This window comes from Globicephala melas, chromosome X, assembly GCF_963455315.2.
Source record: "Globicephala melas chromosome X, mGloMel1.2, whole genome shotgun sequence".
Lineage (NCBI taxonomy): Eukaryota > Metazoa > Chordata > Mammalia > Artiodactyla > Delphinidae > Globicephala > Globicephala melas.
The window spans coordinates 62,101,172-62,125,390 of NC_083335.1; the positions used below are offsets into that span (position 1 = coordinate 62,101,172).

The following is a 24,219-nucleotide window of genomic DNA, read 5'->3' on the forward strand; positions in this document are numbered from 1 at the left end:
CAGCTAGGCCCATGAGCCATGGCCGCTGGGCCTGCGCGTGCGGAGCCTGTGCTCCGCAACGGGAGAGGCCACAACAGTGAGAGGCCCGTGTACCGCAAAAAAAAAAAAGTATGGAACCTGGACATATACTATATGTAATATTTATGTAAATTTTAAAAACATATACAAAATATTGTATATTATACATGAATGTATATTTATGCATGTAAAAGGATACACAATACCTCATAAAATAGTTGTCTTCAAGAGGGAGTATAAAGTATAAGATTAGTAAATGTGGTAAAGGGAGAATTCAACTTCATCTATATTGTTTATTTTATTTTAAAAAGGACTTGAAAGAATTGTGACAAAATCTTGACTTCTGTACATTCTTGGAGGAGGTGGAAACACAGGTGTTTACTATATTATTCTTTATATTTTTTAATTAAAAAATTTCTCATAAAAATAAAATTTCTAAAACTATAAAAAGAATCATTTAATATTAGAAGCATGTTTACTGTTATTTAACTTATTAAAAATAAAAAACAATGACTACTTCCTTCTAACATTGAGTTGGATGAGTCATAGAAAGATCACCTCTTCTTAGTTGCTCAAGATTCTAGAAGCAAATTCATATTTACTCTACTCATACACTCTATGATTGTACACACTGACTCAATCAACATTTACCCATTGTTTCTATACAGAAGAATATTAAAAAGTATATTCTGATCAAAGCCCCTCTGGCACTTGTAACTGTCTTTCTCTAGCCCTTCTCTTGACATTAATTCTTTCTCAAGGAATGGTTAACATAAATGCCTAAATTTTTCCAAGCACCAAAGGCATGCTTTTAAATCAGTCAGTATGGTTTTCTCTTTTGTTTCAGATACTTTCCTTGATGATGTTTACTCTTTGTGGGGGGGGGGTTGTTTTGTTTTGTTTTTGTTTTCTGGTTTTTGTTTGTTTTTTGGCTAGAGAGGACATTACTTAGTTACTATGTCTAACTGTCTGAGAGCCTCTATTCTAACTATTCCAACATTCAAGATAATCTCACAATAAACCTAGGAAATAAATACTATTATCCCTGTTTTTGCAACTGAGGAAATTGACACATAAAGAGGTTAAATAACTTGTCCAAGATAAGCAGCTATTCAGTATAAGATCCAGAAAGTCAAACCCAGCTCTGAATGATTCCAAATGCCTTGCTCTTTCCGCTGCCTCCAAAGTGAAAAATTTTGCAATGATTTAAAAATCCTTTCCTGGGTATAAATTTTACTAATTATAGTAAAATGGTTTGAAACTTAGAGATGTTATGTTGCTTTGATCTTGCTATGGTTATTCCTGAAAAAGAGTAAGCGTAAAGATGTTTTTGTTGCTGTCATTGTGTGTCTATCAGTTTAATATAAAGGCAGTACTAGATCATTCTAGAGCTAGAGCAGTGGTTCTTAACTGGAGGTGATTTTTATCCTCTAGAGGATAGTTGGCAATCTCTGGAGACATTTTTGGTTGTCACAGGTTGAGGGGCAGGGGCTTACTGGCATCTAAGGGGTAGAGGCCAGGGATACTACTAAACATCCTACAACATGTAGGACAGCCCCTAAAACCAAATAATTGACCAGACCAAAATGTTTATAGTGCTGGTTGAGAAACCTTGATCTAGAGGTAAGAACAGTGGACCACACTATAGCTGATTTTGAAGAAAATAAAATTCAAAAATCAAAGAATATAAGTACTAAAATATAGAGGACTTGAAAAATGTACAAAGCATGCTAACTCTGTTTTAAACAATCACTAGATAAATTTCTAAAACCAGGGGAAGGACTTTGACAGAATTTTGACTTGAGATTCCAAAATTGATCTGGGCTGAAAAGTAGTAAGAAAGTAATACTAAATAAAAGTAGTATCTGGAGCTAAGTGTATAGGTTCTGTGGCCAGTAAAATGGGGTACAGGAGTAGAGGATAGTCTTTTAAGAGAGCTAGTATTTTGTTTGTTTGCTTTTTACCTTGCATTCACCTGCTCTTCTGATAAAAGTCTCTTATTTTTGCTTTCTCTTCTTTTAAGAGTTTTTTTCAAACAGCTCCTGGATGGTAAAATAATAGAGATAAGGAAAAGCTTTATTAAAAATGAGTTTCTAAGCTTTTCTTCTAAAATCAGGAACAAGACAAGGATGCCCACTCTCTCCCCTTCTAGTTAACATAGTACTGGAAGTCCTAGTCATAGCAATCAGAAAAGAAAAAGAAATGAAAGGCATCCAAAATGGAAGGGAATAAGTAAAACTGTCACTATTTGCAGATGACATAATACTATATATAGAAAACCCTAAAATCTCCACCAAGAAACTACTAGAACTAATAAGTGAATTCAGTAAAGTTGCAGGATACAAGATTATTATACAGAAATCTGTTGCTTTTGTATACACTAATAATGAACTATCAGAAAGAGGAAGCAAGAAAACAATCCCATTTAAAATTGCATCAAAAAGAAAAAAAAAACCTAGGAATAAACTTAACCAAGGAGGTGAAAGACCTACACTCTAAACACTATAAGACATTGAAGGAACTTGAAGATGATACAAAGAAATGGAAAGATATCCTGTGTTCATGGACTGGAAGAATTATTATTATTAAAAGGTTCATACTACCCAAAGCAATTTACAGATTTAAGGCAAGTCCTTTCAAAATACCCATGACATTTTTTCACAGAATTAGAACAGATAATCCTAAAATTCATATAGAACCACAAAGGACCCTGAATAGCCAAAGCAATCTTGAGAAAAAAGCACAAAACTGGAAGTATTACGCCCCTGAATTCATTCTATACAACAAATCTACAGTAGTCAAAACAGCATGGTACTGGCATGAAAGCAAACACATAGATCAATGGAACAAAACAGACAGCCCAGAAATAAACCCAGGCACTTTTGGTCAATTATTTACAACAAAGGAGGCAAGAATATACAATGGAGAAAAGACAGTCTCTTCAATAAGTGGTGCTGGGAGAAGTGGACAGCTATATGTAAAACAATGAAATTAGAAAATTTTCTCAAACCATATAAAAGTAAACTCAAAATTTAAGACCTAAATGTAAGACCAGAAACCATAAAATTCCTAGAAGAAAACATAGGCAGTACACTCTTTGACATAATTCTTGGGAATATTTTTTTGGATCTGTCACCTAAGGAAAGGGACACAAAAGCAAAAATAAACAAATGGGACCTAATTAAACTTAAAGTCTATTGCACAGCAAAGGAAACCATTAAGAAAATGAAATGACAGCTTACTGAATGGGAGAAAATATTTGCAATTGATATGTCTGATAAAGGATTTATATCCAAAATATATAAACAGCTCATACAACTCAACATCAAAAAATAATTAAAAATAGGCAGAAGAGCTAAATAGACGTTTTTCCCAAAAAACTCATACAGATGTCCAATAGGCACAAGAAAAGATATTCAACAACTCTAATCATCAGGGAAATGCAAATCAAAAAAAACAATGAAATATCACCTCACACCTGTCAGAATGACTGTCATCAAAAAGATAACAAATAACAAACGTTTGAGAGGATGTGGAGAAAAGAGAACATTAATACACTGTTGATGGGAATGTAAATTGCTTATAGCCACTATGGAAAACAGTATGGACGCTCCTCAAACAACTAAAAATAGAACTACCATATGATCCAGCAATTCCACTCCAGAGTAAATATTTGAAGAAAAGGAAAACAGTAATTCAAAAAGGTATATGTACACCAATGTTCACAGCAGCATTATTTACAATAGCCATGATATGGAAGCAACCTAAGTGTCCATCAACAAATGGATGAAGAAGATATATATATATATATATATATGCAGTGGAATCTTCAAAACATAAAAAGACTCACAGATACACAGAACAAAGTAGTGGTTAACACTGGGTAGAGGGATGGAGGAAGGGGATTAAGAGGTACAAACTACTATGCATGAAATAAATAAGCTACAAGGGTGTAATGTATAGAACAGGGAATATAGCCAATATTTTATAGTAACATTAATGGAGTATAATATATAAAATGTTGAATCACTTATGTTGTATTTCTGAAACTAATATAAATCAACTATACTTCAATTAAAAAAGAAAAATAAAAAGTTAATTTCTCTGTGAACAGTTACACCTATATTAAAGAATTTCTGAATCATTCAACTCTCAAAACTATTTTGGAATCATCTTAAGTGGAAAGATCTCTAATAACAGCAAATGCTTTGTTCTTTCTCACAATATCACCTTTTAAGAATCAACTCACTGATTATTCAAGTTTAAAAAGATTTCCTGGCAAAGAGAAATTTTAGTGTTGAGTGCTCTGTTACAATAAAAGTTTCTATAGAAATGTTCTTTCTGATAACTATACATTGCAATCACCAAATATTACCATTCCTTATTAAAATAACAATGAAATAATAGAAATTATCACATATAGAAATGGTAAATATGTGGAGGGATTTTTCCTAATTACCCAAGACTATTTTTTCATTATTTTTCTGTTCACTTGAACCTTACATTCAGATTCTCATCTTGTCTCCTTTTGCTCATCTCTCACTTCCTAATTATAAACTGGATAATTTTTCAGGTCACCTATGGCAGCCACTCAAACCAATTCCTCTTGTCTTTAAACTTCTATTCCCACCTCGTCTTCTATTTGCCTCAGCTAAAAGAGCTTTACCTCGTCTATAGCTCTAATCTCTTTCACCTGCCACTTAAAGAGTGCTAGACCATGAAATTGTGAAAATCAAATAAAACACAGGAGAACAATGAAACCAGCAAGGTGTTCTTTGTCTGCCTAGGAAAATAGTTTTTCATTATGAACAGGAAAGACCCTCGTTTATACCTTGCTAGGATTTCCAAGAAACTGAATACTCTGCTTATAGAAATTATAAAGACTGCCAGCCAGCTGGAATAATTCTTCATTTTACTCTTATGCTAAATGGGTACTTGAGCTATAGAAAGCAAGGAGAAGTGGTCTTATTCATGATTCTTCCTTGCCAATCTGCTACGTACATTCAAAAGTACTGGATTAGGAATCAAAGGGTCCTGAATTGAATACAGACTCCATTTGCTCAAAACTTGCTCAGGCTGGAGCTTCCCTAGTGGCGCAGTGGTTGGGGGTCCGCCTGCCGATGCGGGAGACGCGGGTTCGTGCCCCGGTTCGGGGAAATCCCGCGTGCCACGGAGCGGCTGAGCCTACGCGTCCGGAGCCTGCGCGTCCGGAACCTGTGTTCCGCGGCGGGAAAGGCCGCAGCGGTGAGAGGCCCGCGTACAGGAAAAAACAAACAAACAAACAATTGCTTAGGCAAATCATATAATCTCTCTGAGCTTTGTTTTTCTTTTTTTTTTTAATTGGTAAAAAGGATAATAATGCCTGACAGTTTGCCTCAGGTTACTTTAAGTATCAAACGAAATGATGTATAAGAAGCACTTTGTAAACCATGAAGTTCCATCCAAATTGAGTTATTTTAGGCAGAATAATAAGATTTATATTTCTCTATATTAGAATTTTCATTTCCAGTACACAAACAGACGCAAAATATAGACTTCTGAGCCCTGCTACAAACTTATTCTATCAGAATCTATAGAGGTGAGGCCCAACCATCTGTATTTTTAACAAGAACACTAAAGTTTGAGAGGTACTATATAATGCACCATTCTCTTTTCTGATGTATTCCTTTCTTTCTACTTCAAGGAAAGTTTAACTGTCATGTACCATTTAATTTTCTAATCATCTTGAAATTGTTTGCTAAAATATAACAAAAACGTTGTTGAGTTGTCACAAAACAACCTAAATTAAATTTTAAAAATTAAGTAATTTAGATTTCAACTGCAATTGTTTTATAAATGTTTTTAACTTTAAAAAGGAAAGCTTGTTCTTTGTAATACAATGGATTGCAAAATATTTAGAGAACTAAGAATGAAGAATCATGAAAATAACTCAATTTCCTGGGAGAATTATAATTACCACATTAGCTTCATTCATGCTGAAGTTTAACACATTCAATAGCTGCTGAGTTAAGACACTATATTGGTTCTTTACATCTCAATTATCCCAGTAAAAATTCAAGATCTCTTAAAACACACCTAAGTTTCAATAGGTGAATTTTACCATATCTGAGTTTATCAATATGTGACTTATTTTGTTTCAGTTAAACCTTCTTATTTAGAGTTAACTAAGTCCCAAAAGAACAGTTTGGGAGGTCCTATACCTATCATCTTTATCACTATAGCCCTGTTCTAAGAGTGAAAGAAGAAAAAGGTAGTTGCCTATCTAGGTTAGACAGGGTAGGTGGTATTACTAAATCTGGTAGAGTGGAAGAAACAAAGCCAATATCTAAGATAACCCAAAACAACAGGAAATATGACTAAATGCAATGAACAATGAATGAATAATTGTGCCTAGGGTGAGAGAGTAAAATTATATTTTAAAGACTACATCTGGCTTTAAAAACACTAACCTTAATCATCACTATGATAAACTAAACATTTCCATATTTCATACTAACATGTTTAGGAGACTAAAATAAGTTATTGATCTTAGTGTTTAATCAGAGTATGTGTTAATATAACACCAATATATTCTTAGAGGCTATATTAATGTGGAAACAACCCAAATAACCACCATCAGGAGAATAGATGAATAAATTATGATATATTCATACAGTAGAATACTCTATTTCAGTGAAAATGAATGAACTATGGTTACATGTAGCAACACAAATAAGGAACATTATGATGAGTTACAAAAGCAAGTCAAAGAAGAAAGAAAAAGTTATGATTTCATTTACACAAAGTTCAAAAACATGCAACACTAAAGAACATATTGTTTAGGGATGCAAATACTATTGGTAAAACTATTAAAAAAACAGAGAAAATATATATAAATTTGAGACAGTAGTTGCCTCGAAAGAGGGAAGGAAAGGAATGTGATTAGGAAAGGAGTACATAAGGGAATTTATAGGGAATGGTAATTTTCTTTTCTCATAATGGGTGATAAGTCACAGGAGGTTGTTGTATTGCTTTTGTTTATTCTGTACTCATGTTTTACAAATATTGTTTTATAGGCATTCAATGTTTAATAAAACAATTAAAATTTGATGTATTTCCTTTCTCTGTAATATATTTGCTCTGTCATAAAACAAGTTTATGATTTTAACAGATTTCAATTCTTTGCTTTCAACAGCAGCAGTTACAACTGAATATGCATATACATTCAATAGTTCTATTACTGTGCCTAAGATCAAAAGAATTATTAAATCTAACTTTAAGAAATAAGATGTCCAAGGAATAATATGAGGGCAATTTTTGGAGTAAAAATTAGTTTAGAACTCATAAAAATAAAAACAACTTCTTAATCTTCTAAGTGGTTAGTAAATCAAAGATATAGGCTATGTATTTTTTTTTTTTTTTTACTTTAGATGGACAGCAATAACAAATTCCTAACTGGACAAATCTCTTCAGATTTTAACTTTACTAAAAACCTGATCCCAACCTAAGAAGTTCTACAATTTGCAAAAATACTTTAAAAACACTTTTTAAAAAAGGCTTATTCTTTTAAAAAAGAATATAACTAAAATACATAAAACTTGGAAATGCTTAAGCTTTAGTGGATTGTTCTGTCAACATGTGGATTTATTGAAAGAGCTGTGTTAACACATATTAAAAACCTAGGGACGAACTTTTTAAAACACTTTTTTTTTAACTTTTTACCAAAAAAAGAATTCTCAAACTGTGAAATACAGTTAGTTGTTTACCTAGTATGGAAAGTGATGAAACAATAATGAAATCTGTCAACTTTTTTCTGTCTCCATAAAAGTAAATCTTGCATCCCAAATATATACATATGGAGAGATATAAATAAAAATCTTTATACAGTTTCATCTATGGATGTAGTTTACAGATTGTTCTTCCCCAGAACTATACTCAAAAAGGTTTTTCCAGCATTAAGGGTTTTATAATTCGATAAGTCTGAAGCCTACCAATAGTCAACACAAAAGAGTGAAACACTAGCTTTTTGAACCATTTTAGTTTTCAACAGGAAATGATCCTAAAGGTAAAAAGAGGCTTAGCCAATTATTTACTCATTCTTTTCCCCACATATTTAAATATTAACGATAAGAAAAATTTAAACGCCAAGCTTATAAAATTCCTCCATAAGGGTATAATTATTCTAGCTATTTTTCCCCCCAAAGTAGTATCTCTGAGCTCTTTCTTGGAATGTCTAAGAGTTTTGAATTGAAATGCAGCGACACCAACGCCAAAGATTCCCTTCCTTCCCATAAATCTAGAGATTCAGCGTCTAATTAATTACCTTTGGATATATTAATAACTCACATATAAATGCTAACCGCTATTTAGCATTTCTATTAACCTCCCGTCCATTAAAGATTTGGTAGTAATCTTCATATTTTACACCATCTATTATAAAATAATAATAAACTATTTATTACGAATATATATTTCACAGCAACTTCACCTCTTAAACCTAGGCTTAACTTTTTTCGTCCTCCCCATCTAACCAAAAACTTTAGGATCATATCCTTTTTAACACTTTAATTGAACCTCACAACTCAAAACTACCAACCCCGCTAATCCCTTATTTCATACGATTATAACTTTTTTTTAAAGTACTTTAAAAGCCCTATACCTTTTTCCTTCATCCGTAAGACAAGCTCTGAGAACAAAAGTGAGGGGTCAAGGATAGTGTGAAATCTGAGGGAAGAGGTGGGGCAGAAGGTTAAAGAGAGTTTGGAGTAGGACAAAAGAAAGAACTAGAAAAGTAAGCTGGGTGACGAAAACCGTTAGGCGCTGGTTAGGCTTGGGTGCAGCTAAGGACACGAAGGGGAGGGGCTTAACCTCTTGCGCTCTAACCCCCAACGCACGGAAGCGACTGCCACACACCCTATCCGCCTCTCAGAGCAGCAGCCATTTTGGCTTTGCCCCAGCTCCGCCCCTCGGACGCGGACGGCTCCATCCCCCCACGCGCACCCCACCCCCGCCTTCTTCGCGCAGAAACAGGAAGTAGGATTGCGGACCTAGGAGCCAGGCCGGCAGCAGCTCAGGACTAGAGTCGCGCTCCGAACGCACTGCAGTCAAATCCTTGCCGCTGCCCCTGGCTGTCGCCTCCCAAGAAAAGTCGTGGGACCATGTCGAATATGGAGAGTATCCTTTCCTTTCTTAAAAGTTGCTGCTAGGGCTTAAAGAGGTGGGAGAGAGGAGGGCCTGGGGCCCTGGAAGTTGCCTGGTGGTGACCTTTTAGGTCTAGTTGAGGAGGGGTGAGGGTTCTGACTCCGATTGGTAGGCTTTGGCAGCTTATTTTGTTTTGTTTGTTGTTGTTTTCCTGGTAGCCGCAAGCATCCTGAATCAGGGGACGTGGGGCTGCTTTGAGAAGATTACTGAACACGAACCCTCCCTTGTTGAAGGCTACTGTCACCTGTTCTTTCAGGGAATTTATCCATTTCTGAAAAATCGAAGGAGAGTGGTGGGGAAGCAGGTGACAGTTTGCCAGAGGTTTGGGGCAGAGGTATAGGTTTTGAATGGGTAACGAGGGCAAATAATTTTTGTGGAACTTCTTCCTTTTTCTGGATGGAGGTGACTGGTAATGAGTTCTTAATACCAGCCCTCCGAACTAAGTTGATTGCTTGCTTGTTAATAATCTGATTTAGCACGTGAGGAAACTCATAGTTTCCTAAAGCCACAAAAATCCATCAGTTGCACCTGTGTTAACCACTTAAGCAATGTGTTCAAGGTTAGGAACCAAGCTGTGTGAAGCTCTGAATTGAAGAAGGATGAGGTGGTTTTTTGCAAGTGAAATACCATCACAGGATTTTCATGTCGCTGTCCTTCTTCCAGAAATTGGCATTACAGAAATAGAGTACTTTGATATCTTGCTATTGAATGAAACTTGGCAAAATAACAAAATTGGGTCATAGAAATTCTCTGATAGCTCATATTGAAACTATATTCATTCATTAATTTGTAAGTCTGAAATATAGAAAGACATTTGGTGAGAGTATTAAATTATGTAAACTGTACTGAGAATATTGGTAACATATTTGGTGCTGAACTGGCCAAGATAAACCAAGAATAAAATGTGAACCTTTGTGGAGGTGCAGAAATAGGTCATTTCATGAACAGAGTAGATGACTAAAAGGCCCAGTTTAAAGGATATAATTTATAGAAGTGTAGTTGTGTTAGATGATTTTTATTAAAGCACCATCATAAAAGAGCACTGGATTATGAGTCAGAAGATCAATTTCCAATCCCAGTTCTGCCTTTTAAGAAACATGTGAGTTAGAACAACTCATATAGCCTCTGTTATGCAATGTTTACTCATCTGTAAACATACTAACTGACCTGTCAGCCTTATAAAGCTCTTGTGAAGGTAAAATGAAATGTAAGGGCTTACTAAATTACGAAGTTTTGAACATGTTAAGTATTAAGAAGTGAAGTACAATTTGCTATCTTTTTCGCCAGATCTTTTGGAAGGGTTTGAGGTAATAGCTCTAAAACTGCTTTTATTTCCTACTTTAATAATGCAAATTACTTTTGCTCACCTAAAAACCTACTCTATGTGATTTCCAATAATAAGATAGTTACTAATTTTCTTTCACTGAAAAGTGTGTATGCCTGACTATAATTAAAATTAATGGTACTATTATCAGTAGTTTAATACATAACAAAAATGAACTGTAACTACTCTTAAGTCCATCAAAGGAAGTGAGGACTTCATTCATACCGTCTGGCAGTGGTTAGTTCTCTTGGTCCTTTTTTTAGAATCCAGACCTTTTCCTTTGAGTATAGAGGAAGAAAATGACATATGGGTTCAGACCTGTCTTTCATAAATAAATAACTTGAACTGAAACTTGAGTAACATTGATTTGTCACCTATTTGAAATGCAGAAATCTCATTGTTACAGTATGTAAGAAGAATAAATGTGCTAACACAATTGAATTAGCATGGTAATTGTGACTTCTGTCCTTGGGCAGATAGATACACTGAAGTTATGTTGGATTAGATCCAATATCATTTTAAACAACTTGATGGAATAGCCAAATTTATTTATTTTTTAAAATTTTTATTACAGTATGTTTGCTTTACAATATCATGTTAGTTTATGCTGTATGGCAATGTGCCTTTTCCTGGGGAAAATATTTGTCGCTGACATCTCTTTCTCTAGGGGATTCTAACCTGAAAGAGGTTGAGAAGCAACGAAGTAGATAATAGGTACTGTAGACATAGAGTAAAGAAAGGGATGTTGTGAACTGGACTGGTATCATTGTCTCCTTTTGTAGTCACCTAGACAGATGAGACTGTGTTATAGGCAAAAATTGCCAGCTACCTTAAAAATGCTCTCCATTGTGAATGGCTTTACATCCTAAAGCAGAATTACAGATCAGAGTCTCTGAGGCTTTGCTAGTGTTGACAAATGTATTGTGATTTTTTAACCAAGATATTAATAATAGTTCAAATTTTGTTTTTTAAATATCACCTGACAGTAGTCTTACAATGTATGTCCTGGCTTGCTAGTAGAATGTTGTCTTACAAGAAGTATTTTATGTAAGGAATGCTTATCGTTCATCATTTGATGCTATTTGAGGATCAGTTCTGAGCAATTCACTATGAAAGTTAAAATGCAAAAAGAGAAATAAGAGTTGAGCTGGCTTTGAATTCCTTCTTGTTCTTCTATTCACAGTTAATTACCCATCTCTAGGCTTCAGTTTTCACATCTGTACAATGAGGGAAGTTGACAAGCGATCTCTAAGGTTTCTTTCAATTCTGAAGATCTCCCTGAGTTTCTGTGTTCCCAAACTCTACCTCCCAGACATACACAAGGGATGATGAAGATGCTGGGAGCTGAAAAAGAGGAAAGTTGGGTATATAATGCCACTTTTTCTCATCAAATGTATGAATAACCATCTATGGTATGGCACCACTGCTTTATTCTGGAGCAGGCAGGTGCTAGTAGAACATTCTTATTCCTTCCTCTTACCTCCTTTGTTTTCAACCTTTACTTCTATGTAAAGGATTGTAAAATCCTACTGTTGGCACTTGGAATCAAATAGCTTTCTGCCCTACTATGTTGGGATAACTTACTTTCCCTTGGAGTTGCTCCACCGACTTCAGAGAGGTAGGCAGGACGTAAGAGTTCTACTATGAATTTCTGCTAGTAAACTGACTATAACCGTTTTTCTTGAGGAAGCAGATTGAAATCTTAGAGCAAGGTTTCCTTCTGTATGCATATTAAATATGTGGAACCCTAATGATTGTTATTTAAATTTTAAAGCAATAATCTATTAAGGCATAGGTGATTTCTCCCCTTTGCCTGTCAGCAGTGTGATTGCTATTAAATGAAATCACACAGAATGTTTTTTTTTTCCTTTTTAAATTTATTTATTTTTGGCTGTGTTGGGTCTTCGTTGCTGCATGTGGGCTTTCCCTAGTTGTGGAGAGAGGGGGCTACTCTTTGTTACGGTGCGCGGGCTTCTCATTGCAGTAGCTTCTCGTTGCAGAGCACGGGCTCTAGGCGTGTGGGCTTCAGTAGCTGTGATGTGTGGGCTCAGTAGTTGTGGCTCGCGGGCTCTAGAGCGCAGTCTCAGTAGTTGTGGTGCACTGCCTTAGTTGCTCCGCAGCATGTGGGATATTCCTAGACCAGGGCTCAAACCCGTGTCCCGTGCATTGGCAGGCAGATTCTTAACCACTGCACCACCAGGGAAGCCCAACATAGAATGTTTTAAAGACACATTGGGATTTTTTTATTCCCTGACTAGCTGTATTGCCCAGTTAAGATAGGTGACTTATCTAAATCATGAGGTGGTAATGACAATTTATTGAACATCTACTATGTACCAAACTTTGTGCTGGGGATTTTATATATCATCTCAAAACCTCAAAACAACCCTGGAAGACGGGTGGTAGTGTCCTCATTTTATAGAACAGGCAATTAAAGCTAAGAAAACTACAGAGCTTGTAAGTGTAAAGGATCTGAGCTCGGCTCCAAAGTCTCTGGTGTGTTCACGTTTCCATAGTGCCTCCAGAACTTACAGTGCACTTCAGTTATATTTGATCAAGTCCTAGGGTTATGCAGAGCTACTCTTTCTATATATTGACATTCCATTTGAGATTTTTGCTTTAAAAAGAGTTTGGAAAACCATGAATCAACACAATCACTTTAGGGAGGACCTAGCTTAGATTTTCTCGAAGGCAAGTCTGTTCATAGATATATTTCCTATTAAGAGGTACACCTGGGCTTCCCTGGTGGCACAGTGGTTGAGAGTCCGCCTGCCGATGCAGGGGACACGGGTTCATGCCCCGGTCCGGGAAGATCCCACATGCCGCAGAGCGGCTGGGCCCGTGAGCCATGGCCGCTGAGCCTGCGCGTGCGGAGCTTGTGCTCCGCAACGGGAGAGGCCACAGCAGTGAGAGGCCCGCGTTCTGCAAAAAAAAAAAAAAGAAAGAGGTACACCTGTATGATGTAATGTTTTAAATTTTAATTTTATAGAGTTAGAAGGTAGGGAATACTACTTTCTGAAAATTTGAAATAATTGTTCAGATGATTCATTGATTTTACTTATTTATCAATCCCAAGGGCTAAGTGAGTTAGTGTTTTCCTTTTGCATGGATTTTGGCAGGAGGAGGGAAATCTACTGCCATTAATGGAGATCTTTGAGACCAATTTTTCAGAGTCAGTGTTTATGTTAGCAAAAAAGCAAGCATGGTGGTGTATAATAAACCTCATAGTGGTTAAGAGGAAGATGGTAGGGAGGGGAGGAAGAAGGTACACTGGGCAAAGGAGCTGTATGTGAAGACACAGAGTCAGGTAACTGGTGGAGGCCATCATCACTGAAGCACAAGTTGCTGGAGCCTGGGATTACCCAAGATCTAGTTTAGGGCCTTATGCATTATTCTATACATGTTAATATGTATTACTGTTCAGCCTTCTAAACCTTCAATCCATCAAAAATAAAGTATTTCAGTCATTGTCTTTTCAGTTGGCAAAGAAAAATAAATACTGTCTTAATAGCAACCACTTTGCCAAATTGAATTTATGATTAGTCAGTGAAGGAGATTATTCTGCCAGTTTTATTTTTTCCAAATAGAAAAATACTCCAAGGATTTACAGCTAACTAAAATATCTAAAATATTTCACAGTATATCAACTCTGGTTCATAGTTCAATTTAGTGGTTGAATCAACGCCATTATTTTCCACATTAGCAATAGAGGATATTCACTTATTGTAGTGTATACAGAAGGTGATTATTTGAATAGCAGGCACCTGAATTTAAGAATCGCCTACCCTGGTTGTAGAAGGTACCCGAGAGTTAGAGGCAAGGTTTTAGACGGAGGAGTGTTTTGATTTCTGGCCTAGGACAAAAGATACATCATCAGAAAAACACTGGTTTTACAGGTTGCCTGGGATACATAGACACATATGAATATATTTGGCAGGGGTGGTAGTCTAAGATATGTAGTCCACCTCTATGGAATCATGTGCTTTACACTACATTTATGAGTCAAAATGGGAAAAATAAGAAGAGACCATGTAAAAAGTATTTTCCAAAACCAAATATCTTCAATTTTAAAAGCCGTCCTATATTGTGAGACTCTCCTTCCTACATTTTTGGTGCTGCTCTATTCTTTCTGTTAATTATACCAGTCCAAGGATTTTTTAAAAAGTCTGGGATCTGCTATGACATTGGTTTTCTCACTCTTAGCCACAGAGCCCTTTTTTTTCCTGAATGGAATCATGTAGAATCCTAATATACTACAGAAATAAACATCGTTGTATTAGTGTAAACTTATTCATAAGCTTATATGTGTAATTGAGTCCTCTTGCCCAACATCAGTGATGCTTTTTCCCCAGTATATCAGGTACCATTGCAAAACATTTTTTCTACTATTCATTTACTTAAAACTATTGAGTACTTCTGTTAATCACTGCACTAAGCTGATGGTATAAGGATAATTAGGGTTCATCCATATTCTCAGGGTGTCCATAGTCTAGTTAAAGAAGTAGACATGTAAACAAAGAATTATAATGAAATACAGAAAAGTACATCATATATAAAGTAACATGGGAATACAGAGTAAGTAGCTACTAACACTGTAAATTTCAAATTAGTGTTTCCACAGAGTATACTTAAAATTTAGGACCAGAATGTTTGAAGACAGCCTTGGAGAAGAGCTATTTTATATTAAATTTATATCAAGCACAAACAGGTTCAGTGTATCCAAGTTATAATACTACTACACATTCCTAACAGTGTTGTCCATATACCAGTATTATTTAATACATGCTTTTGGGTTTTTTTCTTTTAATTTTCAAGCAACCCTCTTTTTTAAATTGCAAGGATACCATCTCATGGAATAGGACTATAGACTCCTAATCTAACCTTTTATTTGAAATGAATTTTTTACAAAAATCATGTAACTTTAATCCTCACCTCCCCAAGAGCAAGTACAAAAAAGAATAAAAGACCAGTTACCTGCCACTGGGCTTAAGAAATAAAACATTACCAACTCATCTCTTATTTCCCCACCAAAGGCAACCACTGTCTAAAAGTTCATATTTATCATTTCCATGCATTTGTTTATATTTGACCACATACGTATACATTCTTAGGATATAATTAATGCCTTGCATATTTTCCAATTTTATGTGTGTGGTATAATGTTTTCTTTTTTATTCAAGATGGTTCTTCAGATTCATTCATTATGTCATTTTCACTTTCACCTGTATGTAGTTTTTTTTTTTAACATCTGTACCTTTTTTTTTTTAAACATCTTTATTGGAATATAATTGCTTTATTGTAGAAATATCATACAATTTATCCATTCTATTTAGTGATGAACATTTAGGTTGTTTCCATGGTTTTCTGTCATTATAAACAATACTGCTATGATCACTTGTACATATTTGCTGTGTCAGCTGGGGACAGTTTCTCTATGGTATATACCTAGGAGTGGGATTGCTGGGTTGGAGACTATGGGTATTTTCAAGTAATGATTTTTTGATGATTTCCATTGTAATCTGTATACCTTTTATTTTTCTTATCATGCTTGGTAGGACTCCAGAACAATGCTTAATTTAAAAAAATATGTGTGTGTGTGTATGTATGTGTGTATATATATATATCTATATATATATATATCATGATCACTTTCTTGTTACAGTCATCTCTGGGTATCTGCAGGGGATTGGTTCCAACACCCCCCTCCCCTCACAGATACCCAGATCTGCAGATATGCAGATCTCTTAGTTGGGCCTCTATTTGCAGATGCAAACCCATGGATACAGAGGGATGACTGTACTGATTTTAAAAGGAATTCTAATTATTCACTGTTAAGGATGATGATTGCTCGAGGTTTTGTTTTTGTTTTCATGTGAAATTTTTTTTAACATCTTTATCGGAGCATAATTGCTTTACAGTGGTGTGTTAGTTTCCACTTTATAACAAAGTGAATCAGTTATACATATACATATGTTCCCATATCTCTTCCCTCTTGCGTCTCCCTCCCTCCCACCCTCCCTATCCCACCCTTCAAGGTGGTCACAAACCACCTAGCTGATCTCCCTGTGCTATGCGGCTGCTTCCCACTAGCTATCTATTTTACGTTTGGTAGTGTATATATGTCCATGACACTCTCTCACTTTGTCACAGCTTACCCTTCCCCCTCACCATATCCTCAAGTCCATGCTCTAGTAGGTCTATGTCTTTATTCCCGTCTTACCCCTAGGTTCTTCATGACATTATTTTTTCTTAGATTCTATATATATATATGTGTTAGCATACGGTATTTGTTTTTCTCTTTCTGACTTACTTCACTCTGTATGACAGACTCTAGGTCCATCCACCTCACCACAAATAACTCAATTTCGTTTCTTTTTATGGCTAAGTAATATTCCATTGTATATGTGCCACATCTTTATCCATTCATTTGTTGATGGACACTTAGGTTGCTTCCATGTCCTGGCTATTGTAAATAGAGCTGCAATGAACATTTTGGTACATGACTCTGTTTGAATTATGGTTTGCTCAGCGTATATGCCCAGTAGTGGGATTGCTGGGTCGTATGGTAGTTCTATTTGTAGTTTTTTAAGGAACCTCCATAGTGTTCTCCATAGTGGCTGTATCAATTTACATTCCCACCAACAGTGCAAGAGTGTTCCCTTTTCTCCACAGCCTCTCCAGCATTTATTGTTTGTAGATTTTTTGATGATGGCCATTCTGACCAGTGTGAGATGATATCTCATTGTAGTTTTGATTTGCATTTCTCTAATGATTAATGATGTTGAGCATTCTTTCATGTGTTTGTTGGCAATCTGTATATCTTCTTTGGAGAAATGTCTGTTTAGGTCTTCTGCCCATTTTTGGATTGGGTTGTTTGTTTTTTTGATATTGAGCTACATGAGCTGCTTGTAAAGTTTGAAGATTAATCCTTTGTCAGTTGCTTCATTTGCAAATATTTTCTCCCATTCTGAAGGTTGTCTTTTGGTCTTGTTTATGGTTTCCTTTGCTGTGCAAAAGCTCTTAACTTTCATTAGGTCCCATTTGTTTATTTTTGTTTTTATTCCCATTTCTCTAGGAGGTGGGTCAAAAAGTATCTTGCTGTGATTTATGTCATAGAGTGTTCTGCCTATGTTTTCCTCTAAGAGTTTGATAGTGTCTGGCCTTACATTTAGGTCTTTACTCCATTTTGAGTTTATTTTTATGTATGGAGTTAGGGAGTGTTCTAAGTTCATTATTCTTTTACATATAGCTGTCCTGTTTTCCCAGCACCACTTATTGAAGAGGCTGTCTTTTCTCCTTTGTATATTCTTGCCTCCTTTATCAAAGATAAGGTGACCATATGTGTGTGGGTTAATCTCTGGGCTTTCTATCCTGTTCCATTGATCTATATTTCTGTTTTTGTGCCAGTACCATACTGTCTTGATTACTGTAGCTTTGTAGTATAGTCAGAAATCCAGGAGCCTGATTCCTCTGACTCTATTTTTCTTTCTCAAGATTGCTTTGGCTATTCAGGTTCTTTTGTGTTTCCATATGAATTGTAAGATATTTTATTCTAATTCTGTGAAGAATGCCATAAGTAGTTTGATAGGTATTGCATTGAATCTGTAGATTGCTTTGTGTAGTATAGTCATTTTCAAAATATTGATTCTTCCAATCCAAGAACATGGTATATGTCTCCATCTGTTTATGTCATCTTTGATTACTTTCATCAGTGCTTTATAGTTTTCTGAGTACCAGTCTTTCACCTCCTTAGGCAGGTTTGTTCCTAGGTATTTTATTCTTTTTGTTGCAGTGGTAAATGGGAGTGTTTCCTTAATTTCTCTATGTGTTTTTTTCATTGTTGGTGTATAGGAATGCCAGAGACTTCTGTGCATTAATTTTGTATCCTGCAATCTTACCAAATGCATTGATTAGATCTAGTAGTTTTCTGGTGACATCTTTAGGATTTTCTATGCATATTATCATGTCATTGGCAAACAGTGACAGTTGTACTTCTTCTTTTCCAATTTGTATTCCTTTTATTTCTTTTTCTTCTCTGATTGCTGTGCCAGGACTTCCAAAACTATGAATAAGAGTGGTGAGAGTGGACATCTTTGTCTTTTTCCTGATCTTAGTGGAAATGCTTTCAATTTTTCACCATTGTGTTTGATGCTTGCTGTGGGTTTGTCATATATGGCCTTTATTATGTTGAGGTATGTTCCCTCTATGCCCATTTTCTGGAGAATTTCTATCATGAATGGGTGTTGAATTTTGTCAAAAGCTGTTTTGCATCTATTGAGAAGATCCTATGGTTTTTTTCCCTTAATTTATCAATGTGGTGTATCACATTGTTCGATTTGTATATATTGAAGAATCCTTGCATCCCTGGGTTAAATCCCACTTGATCATGGTTTTTGATCCTTTTTATGTGCTGTTTGATTCTGTTTGCTAGTGTTATGTTGAGGATTTTTGCATCTATATTCATCAGTGATATTGGTCTATAATTTTCTTTTTTTGTGGTATCTTTTTCTGCTTTGGTATCAGGGTGACGGGGGCTTTGTAGAATGAATTTGGGAGTGTTTCTCCCTCTGCAGTTTTTTGGAAGAGTTTGAGAAGGATTGGTGTTAGCTCTTCTCTAAATGTTTGATAGAATTCACCTGTGAAGCCATCTGGTCCTGAACTTTTGTTTGTTGGAAGATTTTTAATTACGGTTTCAATTTCATTACTTGTGATAGGTCTGTTTATATTATCTAATTCTTCCTTGTTCAGTCTTGGAAAATTGTACCTTTCCAAGAATGTGTCTATTTCTTCATGGTTGTCCATTTTACTGGCATATAGTTGTTTGTAGTAGTCTCTTATAATCCTTTGTATTTCTGCAGTGTCAGTTGTGATTTCTCCTTTTTCATTTCTAATTTTATTGATTTGCCTTCCCTCCCTTTTTTTCTTGATCAGTCTGGCTAAGGGTTTACCAATTTTGTTTATCTTCTCAAAGAACCAGCTTTTAGTTTCATTGATCTTTGCTATTGTTTTCTTCATTATTATTTCATTTATTTTTGCTCTGTTCTTTATGATTTCTTTCCTTCTACTGTTTTTGGGTTTTCTTTGTTCTTCTTTCTCTAGTTGCTTTTAGTGTAGGGCTAGATTGTTTATTTGAGATTTTTCTTGTTTCTTGAGGTGAGATTGAATTGCTATAAACTTTCCTCCTAGAAATGCTTTTACTGCATCCCATAGGTTTTGGGTCATTGTGTTTTCATTGTCAATTTTTCCTATGAATTTTTAAAATTTCTTCTTTGATTTCTTCAGTGACCTCTTGGTTATTTAGTAGTGCACTGTTTAGCCTCCTTGTATTTGTTTTTTACAATTTTTTTCCTGTAATTGATTTCCAATCTTATAGCGTTGTGGTCAAAAAACATGCTTGATACGATTTCAATTTTCTTAAATTTTTTGAGGATTGATTTGTGACCCAAGATGTGATCTATCCTGGAGAATGTTTCGTGTGCACTTGAGAAGAAAGTGTATTCTGCCACTTTGGGGTGGAATGTTCTATAAATATCAATAAGATCTATCTTGTCTATTGTGTCATTTAAAGCTTGAGTTTCCTTATTTATTTTCTGTTTGGATGATCTGTCCATTGTTAAAGTCCTATACTGTTATTGTGTTACTGTCGATTTCTCCTTTCATGGTTGTTAGCATTTGCCTTATGTATTGAGGTGCTCCTGTGTTGGGTGCATAAACATTTATAATTGTTTTGTCTTCTTCTTGGATTGTTCCTTTGATCATTATGTACTGTCCCTCCTTATCTTTTGTAACAGTCTTTATTTTAAAGTCTATTTTATCTGATATGAGTATTGCTACTCCAGCTTTCTTTTGATTTCCATTTGCATGGAATATCTTTTTCCATCCCTTCACTTTCAGTCTGTATATGTCCCTAGGTCTGAAATGGGTCTGTTGTAGACAACATATATATGGGTCTTGTTTTTGTATCCATTCAGCCAGTCTGTGTCTTTTGGCTGGGGCATTTAATCCATTTACAATCAAGGTTATTATCGATATGTATGTTCCTATGACCACTTTCTTAATTGTTTTGGGTTTGTTTTTGTGAGTCTTTTTCTTCTCTTGTGTTTCCTGCTTCAAGAAGTTTCTTTAGCATTTGTTGTAAAGCTGGTTTGGTGGTGCTGAATTCTCTTAGCTTTTGCTTGTCTGAAAAGCTTTTGAATTCTTTATTGAATCTGAATGAGATCCTTGCTGGGTAGAGTAATCTTGGTTGTAGGTTTTTCTCTTTCATCACTTTAAGTATATCCTGCCACCCCTTCTGGCCTGCAGTTTCCACTGAAAAATCAGCTGATAACCTTATGGGGATTCCTTTATATGTTATTTTTTGTTTTTCCCTTGCTGCTTTTAATATTTTTTCTTTGAATTTAATTTTTGTTAATATGATTAATATGCATCTTGGTGTGTTTTTCCTTGGGTTCATCCTGTATGGGACATCCTGTATGGGACTTGGGTGACTATTTCCTTTCCCATGTTAGGAATGTTTTCAACTATAATCTCCTCAAATATTTTCTCAGACCTTTTCTTTTTCTCTTTGTCTTCTGGGACCCCTATAATTCAAATGTTGTTGCGTTTAGTGTTGTCCCAGAGATGTCTGAGCTTGTTCTGGATTCTTTTCATTCTTTTTTCTTTATTCTGCTCCTCAGCAGTTATTTCCACCATTTTGTCTTCCAGCTCACTTATTCATCCTTCTGCCTCAGTTATTCTGTTATTGATTCCTTCTAGTGTATTTTTCATTTCAGTTATTGTGTTGTTCATCTATGTTTGTTCTTTAGTTCTTCTAGATCTTTGTTAAACATTTCTTGTATTTTCTCAATCTGTACTTCCATTCTGTTACTGAGATTCTGGATGATTTTTACTATCATTATTCTGAATTCTTTTTCAGGTAGATTGCCCATTTCCTCTTCATTTATTTGGTCTTGTAGAGTTTTACCTTGCTTCTTCATCTGTGGCATATTTTTTGCCATCTTATTTTTTTTTTTGAGTGAAATTGTGCTGCTATTTTACTGGTTGTTTGGCCTGAGGCTCCCAACACTGGAGTTTGTAGGCTACTGGGTAGACCTGAGATGGGTCTTGGTGCTGAGATGGGGAGCTCTGTGCGACCTCACTCCTGTGAATATTCCCTGGGGTCTGAAGTTCTCTGTTAGTCCAGTGTTTCAGACTTGGAGCTCCCACTGCAGTAGCTTCTGCCTAACCCCAGGCTTGCGAACCAAGATCCTGCAAACTGGTTCACTCTGGGGTTCCTCCTGTCTCCTTGGGCATTAGAATATACCACCAGCGGCCGGAAGGCTCCCTAGTTGTGGGGGGACGCTAACTCCACATCTTCCCACACCACCATCTTGACTCTGCCTCTCTGGATTGATTTTTATATGTTCTGCTTGCGATTGTTTTTTTGTTTGGTTTTTTGTTTATTTGTGCTTCTTGAGTCTAAAGATTTTATTCTCATCAGTTATGGAAGACTCTCAAGTATTATCTCTTTGAATGTAACATTTTGCACATTGTCTTTATTATATCTTTGTGGTATTGCAGATATTAGACCTTTTTACTCTGTTTTCTTTATTTCTTGTCCTCTCTTTCATATTAACCTTATTTTTTCACTCTAATCTTAATTCAGATCTATAGTCAGTTTGCTAATTTTTTTTTTTGCTGTATGTGGGCCTCTCCAGTTTGCTAATTTTCTCCTCAGCTTTGTCTAATTTTCTTTTATCTAGTTTGCTCCACCCCCAGCTGTGAGCCAAGGCCCATAATGACAGTTAACCTTGTCATCTCATCTTCCTTTGCCAGCTGATAAGACTTCTTTCTGTGACACCCTTATGCTAATGTTGTAGCCTTCAAGGTTCTAGGTTTATTCAGAAAATTAAGTTCCAGCGTCTCATCTCATGGGCTCCATAGGGGACTTTGTCTTCAGGGGCTTCAGTGCTTACCTACTACTAATATTTACTTATTCCTCCTTGTTTCTGTCTCCTGAGGATTTTCCTTCCATTTTTACAATCTAAGCTCTGTATTTAAAAGGGCATTTGTTGTAGTTTATCCAGTATTTCAAGGTGTTATTATAAATGTGTTATTATAAATGTGGAAGTGGTTCATGTCTTTTTAGGATGAAGGGGGAAAAGCTTTATAGTATTAAATGGACTTTAGTAATGGATCTCCTATTAATATTTTTGGCTAATATTTTATATCATGATCATTCTTAACCATTAATATTAAATTAGAGTTGGCTATAGTAGGTAGTCAGTCCTCAGTATCTGCAGTTTGTAGTAAATTTCAGGTTTAAGGGAAACTGAAATCATTCTTTAAAAACAACAATGAATATATAAATTATATGAATTCATCTAAAATAGTTGGCTTCTTATTTCAGCTTTTAACAATAGTGACTTTTTCTACAGAGACAGCAATTCTATTTGGGAGATGATTTGAAAAATAAAAAAATCATTACCTTTTTCTTTATTTCCATCTATCTCAGTGATTCAGGTTCTCTGCAGGGTTCGATTTTGCCCCCCTCCCCAGGTAGCATTTGACAATGTCTGGAGAAAGTTTTGGTTATTGTAATTCGTAAAACAGAGGGGTTGCTAGTGTCATCTAGTGGGTAAAGCCAGGAATGCTTATAAACTTCGTAGAATACATAAGACATCCCCCACAACAAAGTATTATCTAGCCCAAAATATCAGTAGTGCTTAGGTTAAAAAACCCTATTTATAAAAGGAGCTATAATTTTCTCAGTTACCTAGCTGAAATTGATAAATCTTACTTAAAAATGTAACATATATGATACATTAAAACTACCCAGAAATTCATACACATATACTTATTTTCTTAACAATTCTAGTTATATCTGTTGTTGATGAAAAATACTCATGGTAGCAAGTCATCCCTCTCATTATCCCTAAATATAAGGTGTTAAATTAAAACCATGAAGCCTTTGAGAGATGAACAAGGTTAATTTATGGTTTAGCTTTGGTAAATAATCGAATAATGCTTATTTTCTGATAGTGATATAATCAAACTAACAGTTAGCTCTTTATATAGTGTATGTGTGCCTTTCAAAAAAATGAACCCTGCATCCTTTATAAATGTCCCAAAGAAATATAGAATCAGGGTTTAAAAAAAATAGATTTTACCTTTTTCTAAAGGGCAGAAAACACATAGAATCATTCTTAATAGTGATTTAATCATGATATAAAGCAGTTGGTTTTGAAATAATCCACATTGCTTTGTCAGATTCATGTGCATTACTTCATATTTGTTTTTGCTTGTGTCATGAAAATGAAAGATTTGTGATATTGCTTATTTGGGTCTTATTCCCATTATATTTTTGTCGTTTTTAATTAAAAATGTTTAATCTTAAAATAGTTTTAGACTTAAAGAGAAATTGCAGAAATGTACAGAGATTTCTTTTATTCCCTTTACCAAGCTTCTCCTAATGTTAACACCTTACATAAACATAATCATAAACCGAAGGAAATCCACATCACTACAATATTAACTAAACTACAGATCTTATTTGGATTTCACCAGTTTTTCCCCTAATGTCCTTTTTCTGTTTCAGAATCCAATCACACATTGCATTTAGTTGGCATGGCTCCTTCGTCTTCTCCATTCTATAACAGTTCTTCAGTCTTTCTTTGCTTTACATGAACTTGACGCTTGACAAGAACACTGGTCAGTTA

General features: G+C 35.3%; 1 protein-coding gene across 1 annotated transcript in view; it reads left to right on the forward strand.

Annotated features, from left to right (window-relative positions):
* Positions 1-9,006: 9,006 nt before the first annotated feature.
* The window catches only part of LOC115848252 (charged multivesicular body protein 1B2-like), a 43,225-nt gene continuing 28,012 nt past the window's right edge, over positions 9,007-24,219 (forward strand). Inside the window, exon 1 of the mRNA XM_060292781.1 lies at positions 9,007-9,171. Coding sequence (XP_060148764.1) covers positions 9,156-9,171 — 16 coding nt within the window. The 5' untranslated portion in view covers positions 9,007-9,155. The remainder of the gene's footprint in view (positions 9,172-24,219) is intronic.